Below are 25,433 nucleotides of genomic sequence, written 5' to 3' on the forward strand. Positions count from 1 at the left end.
TTATTTTCCCCAGCAGCTGGGCCTCTGCAGGCTGCTGCAGGCGCTCCCCATCCGAGGAGGAACGGCCTTCTGGGGCAGGGGGGTGGCTCTCAGAGCCGAGAGGGCTTGGGAGCCTCTCCCACTCTCTATTCTTCTTCCTTTGGGAACTCACAGTGCTAAAAACAAGCATTCTGAGAACCATATTTTTCTGGGTTAAAGGTGAAAAATGCAGCATTTCCTCCAAGTGGAAAGCACTGGGGCTGCCAGCTCCGGGCACATTTCCGAGATCCTTCCTCCCACTCAGGGAGGAGGCAGGGCCTGCTCGCCAGGGGGAGAAGGGATGAGGTGGGTGGCGAGGGGAAGGCGAGGAGGGAAGTCGGAAGGAAAGCACCGGTTCCTCTGGAACCAGGGCAGTCAGTGTATGGAAACCCGAGGCCTGTTTGTGTTGGCGCGGGCCTGGAGGCTGGGACAGCACCGGCTCCGGAAATGAAGAGCTAATAAGAGGGTGGGCGAGCGGGGCGGCCATTCGGAGTGGTGCCCGCCAGGCCGGGGTCATCAGGCTGCAACTCGCGGGCTTCTGGGACACTGCAGGGACCAAGATCCCCCCCCCCTCCCCGCCCCCCCACACCAAGGCCTTCCAGAAAGAAATCCCACAACGGGGCTTAGAGGAAACTAAGCCAGTTTTAATAGGAAAGGCAAGAACATCCCCTGTCCTCACCCCATCCTCAGCCATCCTTGCTTGGAACACATGGAAGTCTGGGGAATCTTCTCAGGTCCTGATTGTGGGACGAAAGATCTTCAGGAATTCACGCTTCACGACATCCTTCCCGGGCAGGACAGGCATTGCGTTCACCTCCCGGCTCCCTGGCTCCTCAAACCTCTCTCTGGAGCCAAGGGCCCAGGAAGCTTCTTCGACATCCTCTCAACAGAGCCGCTACCCAAGGGCTATGCCACAAATCCTGTCCCACTGCTAGTTCCCCTTCCTTAGAATAACAGCATAGCTGCCCAGTACCAGGCAACAGGTGGAAGGAGGAGGGAGAACAGGGCCCAGCAGGGGAGGCTGGAGGAGGGGCAGAGATGGCCCCCGGGCCGGCCACTGACATCTTCACAGACCTCGTCCCCACGGGGACAACCACGGCCAGGGGCCGCCTCACCCTGCTGTGCGTCTCGCCCTCTGCTGGGTGACTCAGCAGCTGTCTCCCTCCTACAGAGGTGTGGTCTCTTTCTTCATCTCTCCCATTTATGGGCTTGGGCTAATAAGACGTGGCAGAAGGGACCCGTGGCAGTTCCGAACCTAGGCTGTCAAAGGCCTTCCACCTTTACTCCAGTTTATTCCTCGCCCTCTCCTCCAGTACAGAGGGCATGCCCACCTACCCGCTGGTCCCACAGGGGGGATGAGAGCCACACGGAGCAGACCTAAGTCACCTCATCGTCCCCACCGAGGCCATCCTAAATCAGCCAGCCGCCACCCGAGTGAACAGGTCCAGCTGAGACCAGAAGAACCACCTGGCCAAGCCCGGCCGAGATCAGCAGAGTAGCCTGGCTGACCGATCAATACACGAGAGCAATTAGTCCTTACTGGGGTATGACCCTGGGGCTTTGTGGCCGCCGGGCGTGCAGGTTTTTGTAGCAGTAGACAACAGAGGGAGGGGAAACTGGGGCACCCACAGACCCAGCTTGAGATGGTCTCAGCCACCGACCCCAAGTCTGAGTCCTCAGCTTCAGAACAAGGTTTTCATCCCTACCACCTCCACCCATCCCGTATCTCCTGGGTTTTGTTCACTGAAAGGGTGAAAGAGCCTCGCTCTTGGCTTAGGGTATACTGTCTCCTACCCTGTTCTCTGATCCTGAGCCCTCAGGTGATTAGTTCCTTTTGGGCCACCCTATTCTGGGGCCCTCTTGCCAGCAGGATCCCTGCTGCCCCAGCCCACCACGGTGTCGCCCTTTCTCATCCCTTCTGGACTCGCCCAGGGTGGGGGCTGGGGGGCAAAGGGAGCTCACAATTCTTATCAGCTTCCACACTGGCTCCCAGGATCTCACCCCTGAGTCATCGCATTTTTCTCTGGAGAACACCTGCAGGGAACAGATCATCTACAACACATCTCTTGTGGCTTCAGCTCAGCTGGATATTTTGCTAAAATAACAATGGTTTTTGTTTGTTTGTTTTGTTTTGTTTTGGCTGGAGGCCATCTGTGCTATGAAAGCAGCCCCATAGTATCTTGGGAAACACTGGTCCTAGCAGTCTCCAAGGAAAAGGTGTTGAGGTGAAGGTGGTTGGGAGGTGGTAAACGCCACTTTCCAAGACATCTTCTGATCGATTCCCTGAAGGGGACAGAGAATACCGATATGTTGGCTTAAGGAATGTAAAATTCTGGGCTGAGAAAATGGCACAAAATATTGTGCAAAGACATGAAAATCCAGAGTTCAAAAAAGCGTGTAGGATACAGACTGAAGGATATAAGAATGTAACAATATGATAATTCTGTATTTTCGAAGCTGATCGCTAGCAGGAAGATTTTGCAATTAACTAAAATAGGGCACAAAACAAACAAGACCACACTTTCTACCACTTGGCTTTCCCGCAAACTGTACTCCCAAGGTGACCTCCATAGGAGAGAAGGAATTGCCTTGACTGTTGCTGTTATGACCCTTGTCATTATTACCTCTATTGCTGTTATTCCTCCAGGAGGAAGGGTCCTGGTCATCAAAGGTCCCAAAGGCAGGAAGCAGAAGGCTGAAGCACAAAGTGAACGTCTCTAGTTTATTCATTTTTTCAGAATAATTTTTTCTTCTTATTTTAGAAAGAGAGAGAGAGCAGGGGAGGGGGCAGGAGAGAGGAGGAGAGAGAGAATCTCTTCTCACAGGCTCCACGCTCAGTGCAGAGGCCAACTTGGGGCTCAATCCCACAACCCTGGGATCACTACCTGAGTCAAATCAAGAGTCGGACGCTCAATCGCCTGAGCCACCCCGGCGCCCCATTTTTCAGAATTCGTAAACTGCCCACACTGGGCTTGGCCCAAAGCTCGAAGTCTTTGCTGCACAAATGGTGCACACGTAAGAGGAGATTCATGACGGACTAATTATAGGCTCTTAGGCGAGTTGGATCATATTTCCCTTCTCTTTGGGGACAGTGTTCATCTCACCTTTCCCTTAGCAAAGTCCCATCCTGGAGATGTGCCAGTGAGCCAGCTGCCTGCAGGGTCACAAGTGTGAACAGCGCCGGGGCATGGCCGACGGCTCAGAGGAAGCAGTCCCGCGTCTCTGGTTCTTGCCCAGACACTCGGACCATGCTGAGGGCACCCCCTGGCCCGGAACAGCCTTAGAACAGCACTGTAAGACTTGCAGGGATCATTTCTACTGTTCCTTACTGATTGTGTGAGTGTCCCTTTGTGGACATCGCCTCTGTCAGGATCCGTAACACCGCCCCCCAATGAATACCAGACCGAATGAAAGAGTTCTAGCCTTCTCATCTCTTTTATTCAAGTTCCCTACAGACATCCCCCCTCGCCTGAAACAAAAATGACAGTGACCAACCTCAGTAACACAAGTAAGTGCCTTTTAATCTGCTTATCCTGGAAGCTTCATATTCATCTCCTTGAGCCAACGTTTACCAAAAGAGAATGGTCAGCTCCCCAACGTGCTCACCCCAAGCTACCTATCCCACTCCAAATGATGCCAAAAGGGCCCAAACAAGTCTCTTTGGGGAGAAAAATTTTTGGAAGTGTGCAAAGAATTCAGGGTTGTCCACGCCAACTGGCAAAAGTATACCGTGCGGACAATCTGCAGCTATAAAAATATACACATACAAAAAGACAGCTACAAAATCATGGTGCCCATTTTCTTAGATTTCCATTATAAAAAGTAGGGGTTTTCCATTAAAGGTAAACTGGGGGGGGGGCAGCATTATAACTGTGATTCCATGTCTAGTCTCCCCTCATCCTTATTTTCATGGAATAGAGCACACTGAACTAGCCACTGAGGAGTGGAAGGGGTTAATCCTAATAATTCTCGGACCAAGGTGAGAAATTCGAGGTTCAAGGTCAAATGGTCATTCTGCTGTCAGTAAGAGTGTCATGAGTCAGGGAAGGAGGGAAGTATTTTAATCCTGCCCTTTGGCCCTTTGGGTCTCTATTTTTTTTTTTCTTTCTTTTTTTATGCACTATGAATCACAACACAGTCATTGAGCTACAGCAGACAGGCTCTGGAATTTGCATTGATGTGTGATCTCTGGCAGCCCCTACACATTCAATGGAGAAAATTCGATGCTTCTTACACAGAGTATTCCGCTGGGTTTGGCCCACAGAGTGTCAGCAGGAAAGGCCACACAGGGACTCCTGTCTTGGGTCTCGTTTCTCATCAGGGCGTACTTTCTCCTTGATGAGAGGAAACACACCTGGTCCCCGTGCCTCTGCGTATGGCATCGGGCAGGGGCTTGGGGCCCCTGGGATTCTCAGGATAGAAGGCTGTGTCCCTTGGGCAAGGCCAGCTGGTGTTACTTGGCTCCACAAGTGTTGATGTTTTTCCCATCCACGGCGTCTTCCACGAGGGAAATGTGGTAATCGGTGGACAGGGTGAAATGAGAAATACAGCCCACAAGGCCTCGCATGTATTGCCTGTTAGTGTGCAGAGCAATTTCCTTCATTCCACCTGCCAGGAAGCAAGAGGGAGAGGAGGTGAGCCAAAGGGGAGGATGTCTCTTTAGGACACCTGTCTACTGACCAAGGCGTCCCTTGGCTGACACGATGAGTGAGGGCTATGAGCCCCTTGAACTGCTCAGTGCACAGCATTTGTCCAATTAATGATTACCGCTGAAGGAACAGGTTGACTGATATCAATCTGACACACACAATCTGCTATTTACACCCTCCTTGCATGTGATTTCTGACCCAACTGACCACTTACAGCCAAATAGTATCCAATAAAATTTGAAATGTTATATAATGTCAACAAAATGTAACATGTAAATGTGATGTCATCTTAAACAGAAAGCAATAAACTGATATTGAATGCTTTCAATCGAGTGCACTTTTAGGAACTATCACATGGATAGAGATGTATTTTCAGGTTTCTGTATCTGCAGTAGTAGGTTCTAAACTATTTACAGAAACACCACTCATTCTAATTCTGAGAGGGCCAAAGAAAGATCCTCCTTCCTCAGAGGGAACTTTCGGAGCTATATTAAGCAGGTTCCTGTTCTATAAACAAGAAAAGCATGGTTTTCCTGGTGGCTCAGCCCAAAAGTACAAAAGCATCTAAGTACTTCCTGCCCCTCAGCGATGAGTCAGAAGTTCAGAAAATGGAAGAAGAGAATATCTGGCAGGCTTCCCAATTTCTAAGTATCTGATCTAGTGAAGTACACCACTTTGGGGAGCCCCACCATGAGAAATGGAAGATTAATGAGAAAACACTGGCATAATTTAGACTTGGTCAAAGGTCACTTACCCACATACAGAGCTCCATTGATGTTGAGCTGCCTCATCATGCCAGGTGATTTGCCTGTTCTGGCCCCATAGTCATCCACAGTTATCTTTCCAGATTGGCCATCCCTGTAGAAACCGTGATTTTCGGAGCTTCATTTAATTACCCTCCATTTTAATAAAACTGTATTCAAGTACCTACTCTGTGCCAGGCGCCATGCTAAATGATAGAGGTGCAAAAATGAACAAAAAATTCCTGGCCTACAGGAGTATATGGTCTACCGAGGCAAACAAAAAATCAAATTGTAAATGACCACATCGTGCCTCCAACTCTGCAGTAGAGGAATGCCAGGATGCTGTGCAATTACACAGGAGGAGAGAGGGTCAGGGAAAGCTTCAGAGGAGATTCTGAGTTTCGGGGGCTGGGTAGGTCAGGTGAAGGAGGAGGGTAATGCAAGCAGGAAGTGGCGATGCCAACGGGAGAAAAAACAGGGGACTGGTACAGATTAAGCATAGAGAATTCCGGAAGTGGGAGTAGAGCAGCTAGAAGCAGATGATGAAGGGCATCTCTGCTGACGGGAACCAGAGAAGAACGTGTAAGGGGAGAAGTGGTCGTGACATGATGGCAAATGATGTGTTTGAATGCTATTCTAAGCAAAACGGGAAGCCAATGAAGCAGGTATTGTAGAGGGAGGATTACTCTAGGGGAGGACAAAGAACAGCTTAGAAGTTTCTAAACGATTTAGAGAGTCACCCAGAAGGGACTCTGGGCACAGGGGAGTGGAGGTATTCATCTGTGGCAAGGGCTTTAACCATTTTCTAAGCTGAGTTCCAAAACTACCCAGTCCCATGACCTTCAAAAAACTGCCTCTGTTTGTACAGCTTTTGGAGGGGGTGTACTAACACAGGTTGCACCTTTTTTTTTTTTTAAAGGAGTTCATTATTGATCTTCTAATGTTCCTTTTTTATAGCAAACTGTTCTTGTTTCTTGGGTTAATAGCCTTTCTTCCCTGACAATTGTAATATGTTTTATCTTTTTTTTTTTCATTCAAGTCTGTTTCCTTCAAATTGCTTTGCTATGTTAATTTGTTGTGATACCCATCTTTTACACTGGAGACTTTTCTCAAATGCCCAGTGATTTCTGACTGCTACTTCATAGTCAAGTGAAGAAAAAAAGCACTAAAAAGCAGATTGGAAGCTCTGTGTGCAGGATGGGCTCTGTTGACTGTGTGATGGGCTTCATTGTGCTGTGATCTGGCTCAATCATTTTCCTGGGGGACACGCAAATTTTCTACTTCCTTTACTGTGGAGTATAGGCATGGCTGCCAGCGCTCTGTAATCTCACTGGAGGAAGAATTACAGGGTCCTTAATATTCAATATATGAGCTTGAACACGTCCCCAGCCCAGTATACGGTCCAGTATTTAGTTATGCCTAGTGCCTCTCATTCCAGACCCTTATTTCACTCTTCCAAAGAACTGCCTTTCATTATTTTCCCATGGTTAGGCAAAGGGAAGTGTGCCAAATATGGGAAGTAGAAAAGAAGTTTGGGGTCTAACTCTTCAAGTAAATTCAAGTACATTTTTTAAAACCGATCTTCCTGCTTTTAGCCCCTCCTTCACCTTCCAGAGGTTCCTGGCTCTACCTCCTTTTTGGGGGTACACTAATATAAATCTGTCGCCTGGGACTCACATCTTGGTAGCAACTCTTCTAGTAACTAGCTTTAGAGGTAATTCTGTTCTGTCCTCACCCTCGATACCACATACTGCCTCCCTGTTTTGGATATGCTTTTTTTGGATCTCACACCTGAATGCCGTGATGGGCAATGCCCACAGTAGTTCGCTTTGGCTGACTTGCTGCCATTTTCCCCCCTCCATTACTCTAAAAAATTCCATTTTTCCTATTTCATTTCATCAGTTCTAAGAATTTTTCACTTTGTTATATCTCTGAAATGAAGATACTTCTTACAATCACTGGCATCTTAGATTTGAAAAAACATGGTATCGACTTCTAATATAATAAGTAATATACTTCGCTATTCGGTCCATTACTTATTGTCTACTGCCTCCTGTTAGAACGCAAGACCATCAAGGCAAGGGTGATGGTATTATTCGATGATGTGTCTCATGTGTCTGGAATAGCACTGCAGTAGATGAATGAACAAGTGAATGTGTGAAGCTTCAACATCCTCGTCTGAAATGGGAGTAACTATGCCTATCCTACGAGGCTACTGATGAGAGATTATACGTGCAAAGCACGGAGCATGGTACCTGATATGCAATTGCAGTACAAAGAGTAGTAGAGGAAGATGCTGCTATTGTTACCAATACCATCATCGTTCTCATCTGTAAAACGAAGATCACAAAACCCAAGTTGCTGTGAATATTGACCAAGATAAAGTATGTAAGGCACGTGGCATCTTGAAGAACCTTAACAAATGAAGATTTGCTTTCTCTTTTCTGCTAGGATTAATTCCTACAAGACCAGGATTACTCAGAGCAAGACAATGTAGGAAGCAGAGCTCCCCTTGGAGAGCTTCTTCATTAATTCTTCTATTTCTGACTCTGAAGCCTGCTTCAGAGAATTAAGGTATTCATCCAACCCTTCTAGTTCTAGTTGAAACCCATGGCCTTAACCCAGTTCCTGCTTGGATCTGTTGTACTACCCCTTCTAGGCCTATCTGCTCCTCTGGGCACAATTTATAACATCTGCTTGAATCCTCCCATCTCTCCAGTTTCTGGTTAGTTCCTTCTGTTCAGTCCTCACTTCAATCTAAGACCCACAGGCAGAGATATCACTGATTACAATAATAACAGTCAGGTCTACTAAATCATTTTTGTGGTGCCAAGCTCAGTGCTTTGACATTCAAAGTCCTTCTGTTGGAACATGCCCTGTCTTATCCCTCTAAAACATCTGAAATCCTAGCTGGGGTGGGCTGCCACTCCATGGGGTGGGATGGAAAGAGCTTTGATCTAAGATTCTAATTTTGGTTCTTCTCACAGAGAGTTGTATAGTCTTGGGAATGTCACTTGACCTCTGTTCCCTGAGATGTCTAGGAAGTGCCTAGAATCCCCACCAGTGTGTATCTTGATGAGCATAATCAAACCACAACAATTTGGAGGATTTAATAATCATTCCACAATGTCTGACTATTCCACCAACCTTCTCGATTCAAGGAAATTAACAACAGGTGTTCTCTGATGTTCCCAGGATGGGAATTAAAGGGATCAAATGTGGTATTTCATATTCCTTTGGATGATTCTGAGTGAGCCCTTTTACAGATGAGTAAAGAGAGAAATATGAAGAACTTAGAAGCTACATTGTAGTATCTTGAAGTTGAACTACGAGCATTTAAATTTATATCCTAGAATATATTTGAGATCAACATTATAAATACTCACTATGGGAAAGACATTTCCTTTTTTCAACCAGTCAGAGCTAGGGCTTCATAAAAATCACTGTCTCTTTTCAAGGGCTTTCTGAACCCCCCGGGCAGTTGGCACGGCTCTGCCTCTTTATCCTTACACATCCTTTCAGGCATCAGAGGTAGGCAAAATGGGCAGGACACTGGGGTCCATCGAGGCTACTCCCACCACAGCCTACATGTGAGCTGAGCCGGAAACTGATCATGGTAGCCCCATGTTTCCCAAGCCTTACTCATGACCTCACCCACCAACCTCCTCACGGAGGGCTACGGTAAATGCTCAGGGAACCTGACACAAAGACTCTGTTCAGTTCATCTCCTAGAACCTTCATCTAACATGGCAAGAGTGAATTTTTTTTTTGCATTTTTTTAAATTAATTAACTCATTTTTTCATTTACATCCAAGTTAGTCAGCATATAGTGCAACAATGATTTCAGAAGTAGATTCCTTAATGCCCCTTAGCCATTTAGCCCATCCCTCTTCCCACAACCCTCCAGCAACCCTCTGTTTGTTCTCTATATTTAAGAGTAAGAGTGCCACTTTTTTATAGAGCTAAGTTTAAGCCTGGTGCTATTTGGTTTCTCAGAATATACTGTTAAGAATATGGACACAGGTAGTAAAACTCATTTTAAAGGAATCATTCACCCAAAGTTAATCAGAAGTCAAGGTAGTGACCTCTGTGAGAGGGGAAATATGTAATTGGGGCAGGTTACACACAGATTCTAAGGCTCTGTAATGTCAAAAAAAAAAAAAAAAGTAAAAGGAAAAGTAGGCAATTGCCTACACAATGAGAGTTGAAGCATTTCTTAAAGTCCACATGCCCGGAAATCTTATCCCACTAGAGATATCTAGCTCTCACTAGATAGCAAGGCCCCCTTCCACTTTAGCCATCAAAGAGTTCTTTCTCCAGAAGGTCACTGTCGAGTGAAGATTTGGGAGTTCAGCCTCCCTAGTCTGCCAGTGTTTGGGAAAAGTAAGGTGGAAGTCAGTAACAAAATGCCCCGAAAGACCCAGGTCAGAAGTAGTAGGATGCCAGGCAAGGTTGGGGAACAGGACACTGGGGCTAAAGGGACTGGGATAGCACATCGACCTCTGTCTCACCTTTTGGTAGGTACTCACCTAACAGCCTTGACTCGGTGCCACCGACCATCATTGAAGGAGCCATTAACCATGATGGATGCCACACCACTGCCCAGGTTATAGCTGACAGCGTGGGGGAAGAACAAGACAGACAGAATGAAGTACTATACTACAGGCAGCCAAGCGTGCACAAACGATTCTCATCGCGAACATTCTTTGGGACTCAGAATGCAGTTTTCTTAACACGAAACAAAACAATGTTATAAAAAGCGTTAGGTTTCTAGGCTAGGCCATGAATGATTAAAAAAAAAAAAGTTTTCTTTAAATCTTAGTTGTAGTAAAATACACATAACATAAAACTTACCATTTTAACCGTTTTTAAGGGTAGAGTTTAGCAGTGTTAAGTATGTTCACATTGTTGTGCAAGCAATGACCAAAGCTCTTTTTATCTTGCAAAACTGCAACTCTGAGCCCCATAAGCTACAACACGCGATCCACCCTTTCCCCAGACCCTGGCAAACACCACTCTACTTTCTGTGTCTGTGACTTTGACTATTCTTGGTCCGTCATATAAGTAGAATCATACAGTGGTTATCACTTTGTGAATGGCTTATTTCACTTAGCATAACGTCCTCAAGGTGTTTGTTTGTTTGGGCCCCATGTACAGAAGCGTCATACCATAGTATCGGGAACAAGAAGGGTTTTATCATTTGTTATGTGTGCTACTAGGTTAAATGATGTCTCCTGAAAACTAAGGTTCACCCAGAACCTCAGAATGTGACCCTACTTGGACATAGGGTCTTTGCAGATGTAATCTAAGTTTATGATGAAGTCATACTGGAATAGGGCAGCTCTAAATCCAATATGTCCTTATAAAAAGGGAATTTTTGGACAAAGAGACAGAGACATGCATAGGAAAATGCCACACGAATATGGAGGCAGAGACTGAAATGATGCATCTATAAACCAAGAAACACCAAGAATTGCCAGCAACCACTGCTACGTGGGAGAAAGGAATAGAACATTCTCCCTCAGAGGCTCTAGAAGGAACCGACCCTACCAACACCTGTGTGTTGGACTTCTATCTTCCAGAATGGAGAGAGAATTAATTTCTATTGTTTTACGTCACCCAATTTGTGATAACAGTCATGGCAGCTCTCAGAAACTAATACACATGTTTTCGCCTTTTGAAAAACAAAACAAAACAGAACGCTGCGGAGTAGTCTGAGCCCCAAAGAGATCAGGGGAACTTACCTGAAAATCCCCAAACTAACATATAGGACTTAACTTGGTATCTTATCTGCTCCTCCCTCCCCATTTTATTCTGACATCAGGTCTACTCAGTAGCTTTGTATTTTCTTTTTTTTTTTTTAATTTTTTTTTCAATGTTTATTTATTTTTGCGACAGAGAGAGAGACAGAGCATGAACGGGGGAGGGGCAGAGAGAGAGGGAGACACAGAATCGGAAACAGGCTCCAGGCTCCGAGCCATCAGCCCAGAGCCTGACGCGGGGCTCGAACTCACGGACCGCGAGATCGTGACCTGGCTGAAGTCGGACGCTTAACCAACTGTGCCACCCAGGCGCCCCAGTAGCTTTGTATTTTCTAGTGCAGTTTCCAGATACCCTCCTACCCCGGGGTATCAGAAGACGTGCACATGTTGTTTACGAGAGAGAAATATCCCTCTTAGTCCAGTGTTCATTCAATAATTCTAATTTAATTCGATTCAACAAATATTTGGTGAGTGACTACTCCAGGCTGGGCACTGCGCCAACTGCATAGACCTCCCCTTGATAATGTAATAAAGCCTATGTAATCATGCTCTTCGAAGAAAATGTGTTCCACCAGGACACCTTCATCTTAGAAGAGGACATATCTCTCCATTACTTCACTGGCCAAGAATTAGGAACGTTGAAAGGAAACCTGGATTAGTTACTGAGCTCCTGCATGCACTCGCTCTGAGAAGAGAGCAAGAACAGAAAGCACTTGGCTTTCCCAGGGAGAGCACTATCGGTCCTTCCTGTAATAACAGCGGATCAGCAGAGTCACACAGCCCATAGACACTGAACCAGGCACAGAACCTGGGCGACTTGACGAACCAGGAGACACAGCTGTCACTCTGATCCTGAAGTTTACTGCTTTCTAATGAATTTTCCCACATCCTGTGTCCCCTTGTATGAAGCAGCCTGCAGGTGGAATTGTCAGATTTCATTATTTAGTGGCCAAATACTTTTTGAAGAAATGAACGAATACGAAGCAGGGCCAAGAGCTGCTTGGCAGCAACTGAGCTGAATTACTAGTGTGGCTTTTAGGAAAGGTAGCAAAGGGTAACAGAAAGAGCATCAGCTCTTGGATCGGACTAGCCGGCCTTGATTCCCAGCGTCGCCAATGACTAGCTCTGGGATGTTGGCCATTTGCCTGATCTCTCTAAGCCTGTTTCCTCATCTGTGAAATGGGAGTAATATCTTCCCTGAAGGACTGCAGGGAATATTATATACAAAGAGCACAGCACACAGTAAGATCCAAATAACCCCATTACCCCAAATATATGCGGTCTTTAATGCAGCTCATATTCAGGGTTGACAATACATCTGCAGGAACCAGTAATAAGGAGAAAGTTGCCACCAAGAGTTAAACTCATCAGGCCTCTCCTGGAAGAGTAGTCATGTGTGACAGTAAACCCACAGTCTGTCAATATGTAACTAAAAAGGCCAGGAACACCAAGTTTCTGAATCAGGGTGACTTGGGTAAAATCTCAGGGACGCTAGACTGGAACGAGACTGTGATCCAGTGAGTGGAAACCTTTCAGTTGATAAGGCTCCTGTTCATGCAAAGAGCCCGAAAGTGCTCAAGGGAGTCAACACTGAACCTGGCAGACAGGAATCCAGTCCTCATTGTGGGGTGGAGGTTGGAGGGGCCGCTCGGTTGGCATCTCCACGACCTGACTCTCCAGTACCCACCACCACTCTATCTCACCCTCCAAATAACCTCTTGCCTCTCCAGACACCCTGTCACTCTGGAATATCTGCTTTTTGCAATGATAAGAGACCAAGAACAGTGGTTACCTGTATTGGGAGAGGGCATGAGGGAGCTTCCCTGGGTGAGGGAAATGTTCTCTATCTTGTTCTGGGGGTGGTTACACAGGCATCTACATGTTTAAAAATTTACCAAAATCAGGGGCACCTGGGTGGTTCACCCGGTTTTAAGCGTCAGACTTCAGCTCAGGTCATGATCTCCCAGCAGTTCTTGGGTTTGAGCCCCACGTCGGGCTTTGTGCTGACAGCTCGGAGCTTGGAGCCTGCTTCGGATTCTGTGTCTCCGTCTCTCTCTGCCCCTCCCCCACCTCCTCTCTCAAAAATAAATACACATTAAAAAAAATTTTTTTAAATGTACCAAATTCATCAAGCTGTATACCTAACATTTGTGTACTTTATGTAAATTATACCTCAGGTGTTTTTTTTTTTTTTTTAAAGGTGGAAATATAGAATGAATGAACAAATGAATGTGTGTCTGGCTTCTCTATCAATGCCTTGTTAATCTGGTTAGCATGAATTGCTTATTTTAGTCCAAATTTACCTACTTAACTTGCTGTGCACGAGAAGCTATGGGGCTGAGCACCAAGGTGGGGGCTGGCTCGACGAGCCACCAGGTGAGGCCTTTTGGAAACCACTCGGCTGCCTCCATGTGGTGACACCCCTGCTTAGTCACGTTCCCTTCGAACTGTAGCACAGGGCACTTTGCTAATGGCACATCTCTTCCTTTTTCTCTCTTGCCTGAAAATGTTATCAAGGTCACACGGAAACAGTGGGAAAGACGGTCAATCAAGCGATTGTCACAAACCTGTTCACTGGGTTTTATGCCCCATATCCAACCATAAAGCGTAATGAAACAAAAGAGCCAGTATCCACACACTTGGATTCCCTTTCTTCTACTTAATCTTGCACACAGAAACACAGAAAACATTTGCTCAAAGATCACAATTTTAATAACCATTACCACTAACTGCTAGATATGCCAGGCCCTGCATTCTGTGAATTAACTCCTTCAAGGCTCACAGCTGTTTCCTTTCACAGAGGTCAGGTGACCTGCGAGAGGTCACACGGCCATGGGAATGGTGCAAACCTGACTCAGAAGCCCACGCTTTTGATCATTTCAGATGCTGTTTCTTAGGGCGTGGTTCCTGATGGCACCCACTAGGACCTGGTCCAGCAGAATCTCTGGGGGTGGTCCCAGGAGTCGACCTCGGAGAGGAGCTCCCTGCTGACTCTGTACATTGACATTTTCAACCCACTGGCCTGAACTCTAATTCCTCTCTCTGCTCAGCCTCCCGCAGCCGAGCTTCCTACGCAGTAGGTGCTGGGTGAATGGATGTGGGAAGGAACTGCCCAGAGGAAGGAAAAGCAGCAGAGGCAACAAGGCTGTGGTCCCAGGCCCAGGGGCGGGCGCAGATGTGTGCCTTGGTGGGGGTGAGGTGGGCGATCCCTTACACAGAACACAGCTAGAACTCCAAGGCTTAAGTGAAAAACACTGGGCCCGTTTTCAGAATCCCGAGGAAGAACTGGTATCCTAACAAAAATGGCTGGGATGCCGTGGAGTTGTCAGAAGGGTCTCTGGGGGTGTGGGAAGCGGGGGTGGCCGGCTGTGGGAGCCAGAGGGAGAGCTGTGCCGGGAGGGCCCTGGGCCGAGCTCCCATGACTGGGCTGAGTGGATGGGTTTTAGCTGGCGGTTTAGGGGGAAGTGGGGCCTCCCACCCACGGCCCAGCTACTGTTTCAGTTCCCTTTTCTGGGCACAATCAAGCACTTGAGGCCTTGGTGAGGTTAACCACAGGAAAACCACAAGAAAATGGCTTCGCGGCAGCCAGCCTGAAAGTGGGGTGTGAAGAGCTCTGCCTTTGACCTCGGGGCCAAGCGGGGGATGGGGGACCAGCCGGTGAGAACTGCTCCCACCGGCCAGCCTCTAGCTTCCAACCACACGCGCTCTCACTAGAACCCGGCAATCACAGGACTGCATGGCTTAGCGTGCTCTGCTGTCTGGGGGCAAGCGTGATGTTGGGCAAGTGACATTTCCTCTCAAGATGCCTTTTGTTCAAACTGAAAAAGACTTAACGGTTATTCTACTCTGGCTGTCAGTAATCCCAGTGCATGATCCACAGAAGCCTCAGAATTAAATCTTCCCCTTCTCCACAGGTCAGTCATCTTTGTTTTAATTCCAACTGATGCCCTATCATGTAGTGAATTTCTGCTAGTCACCAGAGGAGGAATTAAAAAAGGGAAAGCCAGATAAATTCCTACCCCCGTGGAGCAGACAGACGATCTAGAGACACGCAGGGGTTTCAAACATTAGCAGACACAGAGTCACTTGGGGAAACCGTTAAAACAGAATGCTGGGCACCCCCCTAGAGTTTTTCTGGTTCAGTAAGTCGGGGGCGGGGCTGAGAATCTGCATTTCTAACAAGTTCCCAGGTGACACGGATGCTGCTGGTCCAGAGACCACGCTTGGGGGAGAGGGGCAGAGGGAGAGAGAGAATCTTAAGCAGGTTCCATGCTTAGCAAAGAGCCTGACACGGGGCTTGATCCCCAACCCCGGGATCACGACCTGAGCTGAAATCAAGAGTCGAACACTCAACACACGGAGCCACCCAGGTGAACCTGGACAAGTTATTTCTAAGCTCAAGTGAGGATGTAGCATCAAAATCTCTACAGAAGCTTTTTCATATCACACAAGCCAGTGCCTGCTTGGAGAAACCCAGCTCCCACCCAGTGTGGCGGGGAGCAGTGGTCTAGGAAACCCTTTTGCCACTTCACAACCATCCATTTGACAAGTTTGAGAATAGTCTAAAGTCACTCAAAAGAGGTAAGAACTTCTGGGACCGCCTTATCAGTATCACCCAAGAAGCATTTACAGAAAGCCGAATGTTGGGTCGACCTACTGACGTATGAATCTGTGCTTTGCTCTTCTTTGCCGTGGGAGATTGGAAAGCAGGCATTCTCCTTCCAAAGGCTGCACAGCTAATAGGGAACAGAGTCATAATTTACATCCAGGTCTCGCGACCTTCGATGGCTGCATCCGTCTGAGCTAGCTTCAGCTGAAGAGTCATATCCATGCTTGGCGCTATCAAAGTCCTCTCCCTACGACTTCCTAATTTCCAAGTGGGGAGCATATGGCTGCAACATACTAGAACAGGGGTCAAAAAACTTTCCGTGAAGGGCCAGATAATAAATATTTTAGGCTTTGCGATACAGTCCCCACTGAAACTACTCAAGTGTGCCAGTGAAGCACGAAAGCAGATAATATATAAATGAACGAGTCTGGCAGAATTCCAACAAAACTTCATTTACAAAATTGGGTGGGGGGCTACATTTGGTCCTCAGGCTATAATCTGCCGACTACTGCTCTAGAAGCTGGATGAAACATCGGAACACCAGGAGCGTCAAATAAGCCTGGCGCTTCAGGCAACGGTCAATTCCAGCAAAATGTGTGCTGGCTTACTTCGGCATGGCTCTGTTTGGCATGATCAGCACTGAGAAAAGTCGCAAGGTGATGCTGCAGACAGCTGGTGAGGGGGTTACCTGAACACCAGGGCTCCATCTCGAAGGCCCAAGGAAATGAAGTCACTGTTGGGCCTCATGGGGCTGTCTCCCCTCCACAACAACAGGCCATCTTTGGCAGTTGTCTTAAACCTCATGAATGCATTTGTTCTTGATCCTGATACCCTGGGGGAAAAAGACAAATAATTGCAACAAACCAACCAGTGTCCATCGACATCCATTCTGCATAATCCCCGTGTTGGCCACCAGCCCCAAGAAGCCAGGAATGAGGGTCATCTGGCCTTCCCGATACTTACTACCAGGAAATTAAAAATGGCATCATCGCCACGAGTCACAGTATGGGTCTAAAATGCTGGACTTCTCATTCTGCAGCAGTGTCCCCTCCCCACATGTGGTGAAACTCCACGAGGGAGTGCTTGATGAGTCACAGAGTAGCCAGAGTCTGGCCAATGCCAGCATCAAAGATGCACCACCCCCTATACACACCTAGGTCTTTCCTCTTTCTTGTCCCACCTTCATGGGGCCTTGGAAAAGCGCTCCTTATTCCCCAACAGAGAGTGAGTTTCTTAATTGCCAAGGGGTTCAAGTCAGCAGCCCTCTGGGCTATGATCATGGCCATCGATGGCTTGCTCTGGCAGGGACTGTCCTTTAGGGCAGAACGGGAGGCAGAGGAGTGCCAGTCAAGGAAGGTGGCTTGATTGGATAATGATCTTGAGAGCTATTGGGGCAGCAGCAGGGTGGGGAGGAAGAGGAAGCTGAGAGGAATGGAGGGATGCTCAGGCAGGTCAGCTCCCTGCCCCTACAGCCATGGCTGGGCATATCATCACAGGCTTATGTGTTCTTATCAATTCTTGGAAATAGACCAGTTCAGAAATCTAGTCTCACTAAAGTGACCAGGGTTTTATCTAATAAAAGGAGAAGAGCGAGCATGAGGTCCTTACATCAAAGTGAGATCAAAGTAAACATAATTTAGCATTGCTCCTCATATGGCACTACTGGGAAAGTCTCTTTTTCTATTTTCCTATCGCTCATGCCACCCTTCTGTCTCACGTACCTGGTCAGGAGCTGTAGAATATATGTTAGTGCAGATCTTTCTCAACTTACTATGGGGTTATACCCTGATAAACCCATCATAAATTGAAAATACCCTAAGTCAAAAATGCATTTAATACACCTAACCTACCAAACATCATAGCGTACCTTAAACGTGCTCAGAGCACTTACATTAGCCCACAGGAGAGCAGAATCATCCAAAACAAACCTTAACGTAAAGTGTTGAGTGTCTCGTGTAACTTACTGAATACCATACTGAAAGTGAGAAACACAATAGTTGTATGGAAACAGAATGGTTGTAAGTGCTTTTGTGGTTCACCCTCCTGATGGCGTGGCTGAATGGGAGCTGCGGCCACTGCCCTGCACTATGAGAGAGGATCGTATCACACATCGTAGCCTGGGAGAAGATAAAAACTCAAAATTCAAAGTATAGTTTCTCCTGAATGCACATTACTTTTGCACCACTGTAAAGTTGAAAAATCATTCAGTCAAACCATCTTATCTGCAGTGAACAGGGGAGGGGACTTTTGTCTAGGTTTTCCAAGAGCCCGACCTACATAGAAAGAGATCAAGTTTACTGTCCCCATAGAGCGCATTAGAGTGAAGCAGTGAGAAGCAGGGTCCATAATGGGGACTTTGCCACCAGGCCGGGTGCAGAGAATCCAGCCCTGGCCTACTCACTAGAGATCTGCTTTTTTCCATCTTTTATTCCAAGTTCCTTACTTCTTTTACTTGCTCTGGATACATTGACTAGTATAAGCTGATCATTAATGGCTCCACTTCTCTTGCAGTGATTGGTTTAGGGGTGGCCATGTGACCAATATTGTCCAATGAGATAGAGGAAATTTATCAGGAGGATTCTAGGAAAGATTCTTTTCCTTTTAAAAAGAGTCAGATGTTGGGGTGCCTGGGTGGCTCAGCTGATGAAGCATCTGACTTCGGCTCAGGTCATGATCTCATGGTTCATGAGTTCGAGGCCCACGCTGGGCTCTGTGCTGACAGCTCAGAGCCTGGGGCCTGCTTTGGATTCTGTGTCTCCCTCTCTCTCCACCCCTCCCCTACTCGAGCTCTGTCTCTCTCTCTCAATAATAAACATTAAAAAATAAAAACAAAAAAGGCACATGAAAAAAAAATGTTTACTTCCACTGGATATTGCCCTGATTTATAGCCATCTTATGAGCATCTTATGGACAGCTGTCTTATAACCATGAAGGGCGGGGCCGTTGGGGAACTCGTTGAGGATAACAGGGCAGGAAGATGGAAGAGACTTACTCTTTGATGATGCAGTTGAATCGCTGACTTAACCAACCCCGGAACCAGTCTAAGTCTGGACCGCTTGTTATGTGATGTGATAAATGCCCTTCATTTTTCAGACATTTTGAGCTGAGTCTTCTGTTACTTGCAGCCAAAGGCATCTGACTGAAACAGACCCTGGTCTTGACTTCCACTTGCAGCTTCACACACATCGCATATACATGCGTGTACACGCAATTGCTTTGGTTTGGGGCCCTGCACCTCCTCCTCTCACCAAACCCCTCTACTCCCCCAAACCACCCGGTGCCTCTTACTAAGCACCAGGGTGCTCAAGACTTGGGCCCTCTTCACACTGCCTTGTTTTCTGGGGACTGAATGCCCTTCCGTTTTGGGGGGAGAAAGTGCTAAAGAAGGAAGAAGCTCTCTCTCGGCTGGGAATCCATATTTCCTAAGGCCCCATGCAAGGACAACCTAGATAAATACAACCTGGAATTAAAGAAATGAAGCAATGCCTGCCTGGTGTGTGTTTCGAGTTACCAGGGACATCCAATGCCACAAGAAAAGGTCTCGTTACTACTTCTGTCCCTTAAAAGCCCCCAGACTCCACCCTAAGAACTGGGTGCCTTTGGCTTAAAGCTTTGCCTTAGTCTGTTAAGACACAGTCAACCTGAAGATGAAGGAAAATTCTAGAATGATGGTGTTGGTGGCAGGGTTGGGGGGGGGTGGCACCCTATAAACTACAAAGAACCAGAGGAGGAAAAAGGAGAGAAGGGCAAACCAAAAGCACCAAAGATGCGTCTCACAAGGGCGAAGACTTGGCCTGGGCCAGCCTTTCCCTTGTCCTGTAAACATGCTCCAAACCAGGAGAATTGGACTGCAGACCAGTGCTGGAGCTCCTGCTGCCAGGGATTGAAAGCCACGGCTAGGACGTGGGCTTCTCCTTGTACCCACGTGAGAGCTGAGAAGCTGCTCCCTGAGTGGGCCAGAGCCTGCAGAGGACAGAGGACCTTTGCTAAGGAAGATACAAAGCGGCACCTGCATTTGAAGACTGGCTGGCCGCGGGAACACTGGGGCGCTTGGGCTAATGGTTCCGGGCAGAACCGCAGACTGTGGCCATAGGATAACGTGAAGCGAACTGTCCCTCCCGGGGACTCATACTCATAACCTTCTTGCTTCTCAAAGCCCGAGTATCGCAAATCCTGGAGCTGGGTAGTTTCTCTCTCCAGGCCCTTTGACCAGAAAGGGTCTGGGCTGTTTGTAATGGGGTTGTTCGAAGGGCAGCATTTTTCAAGTTTAGTTTGTTTTTTGTTTGTTTTGTTCTGGTTTCTATGTTTATGGTGTGTGTGTTCCGCACCCCCCCCCCCCCCCCCCCCGAGGCCACAGCAAAAAGGACTTCTTTGGGAGTTATCTTCCGGCAAGTAAGATAAGGAAAAGTCTGGGAAAGACTCCGAAATCTACCCCCACAGAGATGAGAATGGTGCCTGCTGTAACTTCTTACCTCTTGAGGATGTCTGGATTGTCGTAGATCAGGTAACTGCGGCCGATAAACTGTGGAATCTCGATGGCTTCTGTGATCGCTGAGACAGAACAGAAAATGGAGGTTACATGGAGTATGGCTCCCTTGACCCCAGCCCTCAACCACATGGCAGGAAAATACAAAGGAAGCCAGCTCCTGGAAATGGGACATTTAACAACCTGTCAGCCCCTTCCTCTTGGCTGCACATGCACTTGGCCAGGTTCAGAACTGCCTGTCGTGGCTGGGAGTTGGTGTCTCCCTGTGGTTGCCTCCCTGGGGCTGGCTGTCACTGCTATTGGCCTCAGCACTACTGAGAAGTCCTTGCAATATGTTGAAACTTGAACTGTGCCCAATTATTCTTGGAATCCAAAAAGCAGGTCCGGGGCCATGTGGGGAACAGCTGGGGATAACCCTAGATGCTCTCCAAGGGAGGCAGAGAAAACATTCTCCGAACAAAGCCCACCAGGACGGCATTGTTTGAAGCCAATCTGCCCCAGGACTCCTTCAGCCATGACCTCAAGAGATCGGTGAGGTGGGCAGGATAAGGTTTATGACTCTTTTTTTTTTTTTTTTTAACAAATCACCTCCCAGTGTTACATTTCATAGGATCTTCACTACAATCCCATGAAGTAGCAGGGAGTATGAAGGAGGGTTGGTTATTCCCATTTTACAGAAGAGGAAAATGACGCACAGAATCATCAAGGATTTGCCCAAGATCACACAGCTAAGACAGCAAAAGACCATAAGCCAATGGGTTCTCCCTAATTCTGGCCCTCAGCCCACTCAGCAAAAACTTTCCAGTATTTTAGAAGTACGTTTCCTTCTTTCTAATTTCTCATCACTTTGTTTTCCTTAGGAATCACCCGTTTCCACACAGTTAGCAATATCTTTTCCTCTTTAGAAATGACAGTTTAAGGAAATTAACATGGAATGAATCTCATTTTCAAAGAAATGTGTATGAGATGAGAGACGAAAATCCAGCTTATTTTTTATTTAATTTTTTGCAATGTTTACTTTTGTGGGAGTGAGAGAGAGAGAGAGACAGAGACAGAGAATGAGCAGGGGAGGGTGAAGAGAGAGGGAGACACAGAATCCGAAGCAGGCTCCAGGCCCTGAGCTGTCAACACAGATCCCAACGTAGGGCTCGAACCCATGAACCGTGAGATCATGACCTGAGCTGAGGTCAGATGCTCAACCAACTGACCCACCCAAGTGCCCCTAAGGCAGCTTATAAAATGAGTTCTAGTTTCACAAAAATACGCAGTTGACACAAAGGAGACACTGAGCTGACTCTACACCCAGGAGAGGATGTGTGTAACTATCTGATACTATGAACAGTAGGAGAGTTGAAGCATAACTTCTTAAACATGAAGAGAGAGAGAGAGAGAGAGAGAGAGAGAGAGACAACAGCAAACGCTCAAACCCGATGACATTGAGCCCCAATAGAAGGTCCTCTGTTGGCAAGTTCCCAAAATCTTTTCATAAAAAATACAAAACAAAAAAAAAAAAGTAAGGAAGGAGGGAGAGAAGGAAGGAAGGGAGAAAACAAGAAAAGCAAAGGAAGAGAAGTGAAACGTTTAAGATCGTTTCTGAGGGAACTATGAAGAAATTGGTCTATTGCTCTCTGGTGCAGCACAGCCCTGGACAGGGGGCAGCCAGCTGAGAGGGCCTATTAGAACCCAGAAAGGCTCTTGCCGTCCACACTTTGAGTCGCTTGTGGTCGGCCGCGGTGCAGAGGGACACCATCCTCCTGACAACCCTCAGGAAGTCAGTAGGAGCGTGACGCCTTCCACCTCACTCATCTCGTCACACAGGCATTTTATCATTTCATAGCATCACGGGGTGGGGACAGTCCAATAAGATATTTTGAGGGAGAGACCACAGTCACGTAACTCTTATTACGTGTGTTGTTACATGTATGTTCTATTTTATTATTAGTTATTGTTGCTAACCTCTTACTGTGCCTAATGTAGACATTAAACTTTATCGTAGGTAAGTGCTTACAGGAAAAAACATAGAATATATAGGATTCTGTACTGTCCGTGGTTTCAGGCATCCACTGGGGGGTCTTGGAACGTTTCCCCCACAGATAAGCGGGGGGCTATTGTAGCTTAAAATTCTGGTCGCACCACCAGCCTCTCTCCCTTCTGGTTAAAGTGCGTAGGAGGAAGAGGGGAAGAAAAGGAGGGGAAATAGAGGAAAAAAGAGTGGGGTGCAAAACAGCACAAGTTGAGTAGAAAAACAAATGGGAAGAAGGAAAGAGAAGGGAAAAGGTTCGAAAAGAAAACGATAAGGAAGGAAGGGAGATGGTGTGAAAAGAAAGGAGAGCCAGGTGGACAGGCAGCCTTCAGGTGGGGAAAGAAATCAGGGCAGGAAAGCCAGGCAGGGAGAGAAGGACCCAGAAGAACAGAAGCGGAAATGAGAGGGCAACAGTGGATGAGGTAAAAGGGGGCTTGCAGCTAGGAAGCGCGCCCCTACTATCAGGATACGAGTGCCCAGAAGGAAAAGGGAGAGGCTATCCAAGCTGACGAGTCCTCGTTCCCAGAGCTAAACATAGCCAAGGCTCCCCTACTGGGCTTGGCTCACCCCCAGGGAGAGAGGCACAGGCAGGGCCCATCCCTGCTGTTACTGGCCACGGACACGGGCCTGTGGCCAAGATCCATCGTTCCCCTGGACTCCTTGAAATGGTCAGGATGTTCTTGTCACGTGTCATCAGCTCTGCACACGGAGAGCCTCAAAGGGGTCCGTGTGAGCCCAGTCCGGCTGCCTGCTAAGCCCCCTGGCTCTGGGGCTCAGGCTCCTCCTGAGACAAGCTGGGAGACCAGCGCATTCTCAGGGCTGGTGGTTTTAGAGGGAGGATTCCCACTACCCTGGTAGAGTGTCCGAGGCCCTCACCATTTCCCCGGATCCCTCTGCATGTGGTCGGCCCGTGCTGTGCCCGTGGCCTGGCCAGAACTCTCCCAGGCACGAACCCGGGGTGCTTTCCCAGTGTCTCGTGGAACGTACTGTACTTACTATTGAGGCAGTAGTTCCCACACTCTGCCAGGTGCCAGCATGGAACAGAATAGGGAAAGTCAGAATTCCACAGTCATTATAAAATCCCAATTCTCTTGGTTGCAGATCCCTGAAAACCAGCCTTGTTTCCCTCATAGATCCCTGCAGAGGGCCCAGCTCACCCTCCTAGGGGAATGTGAGTAAGAATCCCAAAGGGACCACTGGGATCTTTCTCAGCAGGATTACACCAAGTCACAGACTCATCTCCCTAAGTCTTCACTGAACAGTGGGGGTGGGGATGGCTGGGCAAAGAAGAGATTTAAGTAAGTTGTCTGACACTTCCGAGGCTCCCCTGACCTTCAACCAACAATCCCCATTTATTCTAAACCTGCAGAAGTAGTTCTTTGCTAAAGAGTCACTTACCTTGTCCATGATTATTACTTTTCTTGCCTCTAGACTACATGTGAAAGAGGAAAAGACGAAAAGAGCTGCCTCTTTTCTCTCTGTAGTGGAAAAATACCACCCCAATTCCCACCTTCACCTCCCCTTTGGAAGATCCAAGAACGCTGCTTATTTTGTGATTAACAAACGTCAGGGGGATGCTCCAGAAATGACATGACTGAGTACAAAATGGAGAAAATGTACTCACTGTAGGCAGTACATATGGAGAAATATTAATTCCATACTAAAACATTAGGGCCAGAAATGACCATCTTGGCCCTTTCTGGCCCTTGTGGTTTATTTAAATATTGTAAACACGACGATATTTTATCCTAATCTAATTTTTTTCTACATGGTCTTTTTTTCTGCGGCAACTACACTAGTCGACAAATATTTTTGTCACGTCTTTCCATTTATACCCAGAAGCTTGTGCCATCTGCTGACACACAAAAAAAATACCCCAATGAATAGCAGCATCCAAGCCAGGCAAAGCGAATTTTCCACTTGAGGGACCTGAAATTCCCAAAAGACTCTAAAGAGTTTGACGGGAGTGCTGGCTCTCTCACAGGACCACAGCAGAGGAAGGCCCTGGGGGGGTGTGATCTGACTTTCCCAACACCATCCCGATGGTGGCAACTCCCTCATCCACAGGGCAGCTCCATCCCTTGCTGGAAAGTTCTACTTGGTACAGAATTCTTGGTTACATGACGCCTACTCTGTAGGCACAGAGTGAACAACAACAGAATACCTTTTTCTTTATGACCAGCTGTCAAGGATCTCGAGAGCAACATCTAGGCCGACCACCCCCACGTTTCCATTGTTTAATGATACAGCATCCCAAGGGGAAAAACTTCCCTGTATTATGCATAATTAATATATTTTTTTAATCTGTGGTTCTATATACTGAGTTTTTATATATTATGGCCTATATTTACTGAAACTGTTTTTTCATACACTGGGACCAAATAAATAAATAACAAAATCATCTAAATCAGACCCAGCAATACGCTGTCCATTTGCTAAATACAATATATAATGTTCAAAATGTTGCATTTGTGGTGTATCTGTAATGATGAGGCAAGACCCTATCTTTTAGGACTGCGCTTCCCTGACAAATATGTGACCAAACCGGTTTGGCTGTCAGTGGTGAGTGGGGTACAGCCCACCTGCTACAGAGGAACACCCCCATCTAGTGGCCTGCAGGGTCCTGCACGATCTGAGCCCAAGCTTCTCGGCAATGCAGGGAAGGGAAGGGAGGACCAGGGCTGGGTTCTTTCCCAGGTGGCCTGTGTGCCCTTGGCTGGGAGAAGCCCAGGAGGAAGAAGCTGCACCCTGTACCCTTGTCGTAGGCACTCGAATCATTGCCAAGGCCCCGAGAAGTCCCGCAGAAGAGAGAGCTGTTTAATTGTGGTTGCTCAGGATTACCCAAGCTTATTTGACCACGGAACCCCACTGCCATTTTGTGTATGTGATTGTGTGTCTGCCTGTGTGTCTGTGTGTGTGTGTCCTCAAAGCAGTCATTAATATTTGTTAGAACCTAATTTTTTACACGAGCCTTGTGAAACTCTGCTTTAACTTGCTGGTCACTTACTTAGATACAGGAACTCTGAGGGACTGGACACAAGATGGGTAAATCTGGATGAGAGTAGAGAGAACAGAAATCCCTTAGGATGGGGCATACATTATATGAGGAGGGAGGACTTGGTGATGCCCCTCTGGTGAAATGA

The 25,433-nt window shown here is 47.3% G+C and overlaps 1 protein-coding gene across 3 annotated transcripts in view; it reads right to left on the bottom strand.

Annotated features, from left to right (window-relative positions):
- Positions 1 to 3,434: 3,434 nt before the first annotated feature.
- The window catches only part of EGFLAM (EGF like, fibronectin type III and laminin G domains), a 179,515-nt gene continuing 157,516 nt past the window's right edge, over positions 3,435 to 25,433 (bottom strand). The window contains exons 19-24 of one of the 3 annotated variants that reach the window (XM_019811656.3): positions 23,287 to 23,310; positions 20,254 to 20,332; positions 16,470 to 16,613; positions 9,940 to 10,023; positions 5,422 to 5,525; positions 3,435 to 4,626 (exon numbers count right to left, since the gene is read on the bottom strand). In XM_019811656.3, coding sequence (XP_019667215.2) covers positions 4,472 to 4,626; positions 5,422 to 5,525; positions 9,940 to 10,023; positions 16,470 to 16,613; positions 20,254 to 20,332; positions 23,287 to 23,310 — 590 coding nt within the window. In that variant the 3' untranslated portion in view covers positions 3,435 to 4,471. Of the gene's footprint in view, positions 4,627 to 5,421; positions 5,526 to 9,939; positions 10,024 to 16,469; positions 16,614 to 20,253; positions 20,333 to 20,450; positions 20,778 to 23,286; positions 23,311 to 25,433 lie in introns of those variants that run through there. The other 2 variants (XM_011286454.4, XM_011286450.4) reach the window with 2 other exon arrangements.

Source organism: Felis catus, chromosome A1, assembly GCF_018350175.1.
Source record: "Felis catus isolate Fca126 chromosome A1, F.catus_Fca126_mat1.0, whole genome shotgun sequence".
In the NCBI taxonomy this organism is placed as follows: Eukaryota; Metazoa; Chordata; class Mammalia; order Carnivora; family Felidae; genus Felis; species Felis catus.